At 42.1% G+C, this 5,000-nt stretch overlaps 1 protein-coding gene across 5 annotated transcripts in view; it reads left to right on the top strand.

Annotated features, from left to right (window-relative positions):
• The window catches only part of LOC101857397 (autophagy-related protein 13), a 24,529-nt gene extending 23,338 nt beyond the window's left edge, over positions 1-1,191 (top strand). For all 5 annotated transcript variants that reach the window (XM_005093871.3, XM_005093870.3, XM_035968624.1 and 2 more), the window contains one exon: positions 1-1,191. This exon is cut by the window's left edge and continues 968 nt beyond it. In XM_005093871.3, coding sequence (XP_005093928.1) covers positions 1-28 — 28 coding nt within the window. In that variant the 3' untranslated portion in view covers positions 29-1,191.
• Positions 1,192-5,000: the final 3,809 nt, after the last annotated feature.

Genomic DNA, 5,000 nt, shown 5'->3' with positions numbered 1-5,000 from the left:
TAGTTGTCAAATATACGTCAATATTTAATTTTTCAGATTGTTGAAAGAGTTAGAAGATAGCGGTTTTAGGCCAAGAGAGAATATACAGCACTAAACAGGATGAATTAATTGTGTTTTATTTAGAAAAGTCTTTTACTGTACTCGCAACTCCATAAAGTCTTATGGGAGGGGGGGGGCAGAAAATGTCGATGACAGCAGACAACAGAACATGGTTATCCGTATTACCTCTTTTCTCTCTCTCTTTGCTTGGTGTTGCTTCCAGACCAGTGTGGTTCAAAACGAACTTCAAAAGAGATCTCCTTCCACTGGTGTAGAAACAGTCAACAAAGGACTACAGACAGTCAGTAGACTGTGAAATGACCACCAGTACTATATACACATTGGCTCAAATAAAAAAAAAGCTGCCACATACTGCGACCTACCAGGACTATTGAGAACTATAATGTCTCGATTCTTTTGTTGTATACAGATAAAGCTCTTTAGTTCCAGGGTCACTGTACAAAGGTGAGCGTAACGTATCGCAGATGGAACGTTTTCTCCACTCTTTGGCTGCAAACAGTAAACACCAAAGTCCTTGTGCGCTGTCAAGCTGAACAATAAGCCAAGTGAAGCTCTCTTAGCTTTCGGAAAGCGTTTGGTAAAGGTATCCCCAGCTTGTACGAGAATTGGAGCTTACAATAAGGTCATTTTTTCTGCTATTCACATAACTGTATATAATATGTATATACATGTAATTATATATAACATATAATTGAAAGCATAATACATAAAATTATATATAAAATGAATAATTATATTCTCTTCTATCCAGCTTTTCTCGTGGTACCAGCTTGTTTCTTTGCCTCAAAATATTTCTAGTGGACCAAATCAACGTACTTGCTCGAAAATAATACGCCTCTAAAGTTTTCATAAAGCCTGCACTTTTCTGTAATGCTAAAATGTGAACATCGATGAAACGTTGGAAGCATTTTATATATCTAAGCTCGATGTATTTACTGGAAACTCCGATGTTTTTCTATGCGGCAAACAAAGACGTGATTACAGTGAAGAAAGACCGAACGTCCGGAGAGAAGAAAGGAGTTTTGTTGGGAATACAGTTGTTATAATTAAATTATTAACCTATATTCGTGCTGGTATCAAAGGTCGTTGACGGTTCACTTGTGGAGGATAATAAAGTATTATATACCTGTAATAATAGACTTCTTCTTCTTCTTCTTCTTCTTCTTCTTCTTCTTCTTCTTCTTCTTCTTCTTCCTCTTCCTCCTCCTCCTCCTCCTCTTCTTCTCCTCCTCCTCCTCCTCTTCCTCCTCCTCTTCCTCCCCCTCAAACGCATAGTGTGGTGCGTGGGAAATATCCATCAGACTAAAAGGTATAAATAGTAAAATACAGTTCACCTGCCCAAGCCGACCTATCATTATCGAGGGAAGAAGTGGTTGTGTCAGTCGTCGTGGCCTTCTTACAGTGTCACAACAAGGAAAAAACTAAGGCAAGAGAGAAGTGGAAAGTGTGGTCGTTTGTATACGTCATTGTCTTCGTTAGTGCTGGTAGGTTCGACTGCAACAGTCTTTTTTTCCGCGGAGAATCGAACACAAGCCCCTCGTTGGCGGTGTCCATTGAAAAATCGGTTCAGTTCGGTTCGGTTGGATAGGCGGGGCTAGCAAGACTGAGGGCGAAAAGCGACCATCGTGGCACAACCAACGAAGCCGATGGTGACCTTCAAAAACAAACGTGTTTATTTTCCAAGCCGCAAGTCAAGCAATCGGTTTGTGTCAGAGAACCGATCCCCAAATGGGCACTGTGGGTAGTACGTTTCTGGCAGCTTTAGTGCGCGCTATACATCAAAATATAGATCCCTGCCTCTTACCGATTGCCTGACTCGCAGTTTGTAAACAAACATGTTTGTTCTCGATTGTTATCGTCTGTTTCGTTCATGTCGTGCAATGATAATACCTTTTCTCCCTCAAAGGAGGAAAATCTGGCTAGCACCGTCGACCAAACCTAACCAATCTTGCCAATGGGCACCGAGGCGATTATGGCTTGAACTAGACGTAAGAACGTATAGGGCTTGACCATTCCACCACAGACGCCAGAGCACGGGGCTGAGAGGTGCCGTTATGCCTCACAGAGCGTACGTTACGAAGGTCAGTTCGAGTGCGCTGCCGTCGGCAGATCAGGTTTCTGTTTGCTCACGTCGCGGTGGTATCAGGCGCTCGTCAGTAGTTGTTTTTTGTTTTATTGTTTGTCGTGGGGGGGGGGGGGGGGGGGGCTAGTGGGGGGGGGTTGGAGTTATTGATACAATCGTGTATGTTTATTTTTCTTGCTCTTGATGAAAAATAGATCCATAATCTGTCTTGAATGTAAATCGAGATATTCGCGATGGAAGGAGAGCAAGGTCGCCTGGTTTCAGAGGAGCAAAAATGGCCACCAAAATTTGGTGATTTCCAAAGCTTGCGTGTTCTTAAAAAGTTTATATTTTGCACGTTTTTTAACCCAAATTTGGATCAACCGTTTTTCAAGGAAATCTACACCAAAAAAGCGTTTTTATGTGGACATAAAAAATGTTGAGCCAAACAAAATCTATAAAACTTGACAAACGAGAGGAAAAATGTCTGTTTCTTCGAATTCATTATTTTGACGAGCGCCTGATTTCCCCACAATGCCACATATTTATTCCCAATTCTCAACGGACATCCTGATCAACCAGTATGTATGTGATTGTCAAACAATTTTGGCAAGGCCAGTAAAAGTAAAAGGCTAAGTAGATTCAGGACCCCCTGCCCCCTGACGCCTTATTCTTTTGGGTTTTTTATTCATTGTTTTTTTTTTTCATCGAGTGTCCTATTTTTATGGCTGCCTGAAATTAGTTTCGTAATCAACATAAGATTGTTAGACATTGCTATTTGATATCGTTGAACAATCACTTGAAAGTTTCATCCAGGTACTGCCGCTGCTGCCGCTGTTGTTGTAACCCCCCCCCCAACCTCCCCCTCTCCCCAATTCTCAGAATAAAAATCGTCTTTCGAGCATCACGGCACAGTGTCCAAAATGTGACCCAACTGACAGCAGAGACCCTGGTTATGCGCAGTAGGTCAAGCTAGTTCTGAATACAAGGTTCAAGTTTACTTCAACGGGCACGCCAGTAGCTCAGTTGGTGTCATGTTTAACTACATTCCGGTTAATCTCGGCTTGAATCCCCAACATATTATCATGAGCGCACTAGATCAAGTAAGTTCTGACTAGTGGGCTTAAGTTTACTTACAGGAGCCACTGACAAACGACCCGCAAAGTGTACTGAGTCATTATTATTAGCTCCATGACAAAACATGGTATAGCAACACCCTTGAGTACCGACTGGTGTCATAAAGCATGGTTACTAACGTTGTATGCGTTGTCATGTTGAGACTTGTCCAGGCACGAGAACTGCTTCCCGAGGCGGTAATGTCAGAAAACCCCGATTATTGTTGTGTTATGTAAGGTGTTTTATCCTACCCCCAACCCCCTGATTGGCACAATTTTGATCATTACGAAGGCAGGCTTCGACCCTGCCTGCCTGGGCCAACTGCAGCTGAGAGGGATACAAAATCCAAGCCGAAAGACACACAGACACGTACCCATGGATGAACCGATACTTATAATAATCTAAGCTTCACGATAAAGAGTGGCGTTTCAACACCCTGGAGCCGCGATGACTTTAATCATAAAACACGGGTACTAATACTGAACGTTCTGACACGTTGAGTCGTGTGGAAGTGTCCCCTGAAGCGGTTCTGCTAGAGAACGTTGATCATTGTTTTTCTATGTAAGTGTTTTACCCCTCCCCCCCCCCTCTGTCGACACAAGGTTGATCGTTTAGGAATAATTCGACCCTGCCTGCCAGGGCCAACTGCAGCTGAGAGGGATACAACGTTACAGCAGGGAGATACTCAATAAACATTCCTCGTAAACGAGAATCTAATTCGGGTCTTCTACAAGAGACGGCGAAACGCCTGGATATATATTATATTAAACTACTATTAATATATCATATATAAGGTATAATATATGTTCATTTTATACACACACGCGCACAAACAAAGATGGGCCCGTACTAAGTAAGAATCTAAGCTACGAATGGCGTTGCAACACCCTAGAGCCCCGATGAGTTTAATCATTAAAAACACGGGTACTAATACCGAACGTTTTGACACGTTGGGTCGCGCGAAGTGCCTCCTGGGGCGGTACTGTCAAACAGTCTCGACCAGAAGAACGCAATCGTGTGTGTGGCATTTATTTTCTCTTATAAGTATGTAGTATTATATTATTACGTGCATATAGAAATTCAGAAGTTAAAATCGATTTTGATCGGCTTCTGGGGTGCTATAATAGCGGTTAGGCGCTTCGCTGTAACAGACGAGAGTCCCGAATTCGACGTTCGATTACCGTGTGGGGAGAATTTTTATCGAGTATCTCTGTATTACTGCCTGGCTACTCTGTATCTGTCTCGGCCCCGATTGGTCCTGACAACCCACCTCCTAAATGATCTAAATTGTATCGATGAGTGCGTAAAACACCTGCATTAAAAACAGGTTTTCTCGAGGGCAAATCCCTCGACTTATAGGAGAGAATTTTAAAAAAAAGAAACATACAAACTAACAAAAAATTAAAGGAAGAAAAAAAGAAAGAAAGGAAGAAAGAAAAGAAAAAAGAAAGAAAAAAGAAAAAAGAAAGAAAGAAAGAAAGAAAGAAAGAAAGAAAGAAAGAAAGAAAGAAAGAAAGAAAGAGAAAACAACAGACGGTACACCAAACTACCAAAGTACAGATACCAGCAACGGTTCACGTGTACTATTAACATTTCACTATAGACACACTATTCCTCTCTCTCTTATGAGCTTTCTAATTTTTTTTAACAAAGAGGTGATTGGAGGGAGGGGGGGGTCTGTATTTTCATTCACAAACACAATTGCCTGTCGGGGAATGGGGGCTGTGAGAGGGTGTGTGTGTGATAGGGTGGGGGTGTTTGG

This window comes from Aplysia californica, unplaced genomic scaffold (assembly GCF_000002075.1).
Source record: "Aplysia californica isolate F4 #8 unplaced genomic scaffold, AplCal3.0 scaffold00071, whole genome shotgun sequence".
NCBI lineage: Eukaryota > Metazoa > Mollusca > Gastropoda > Aplysiida > Aplysiidae > Aplysia > Aplysia californica.
Note: the sequence above shows the minus strand (reverse complement) of the source record. Positions and strands in the feature narration are given on the sequence as shown.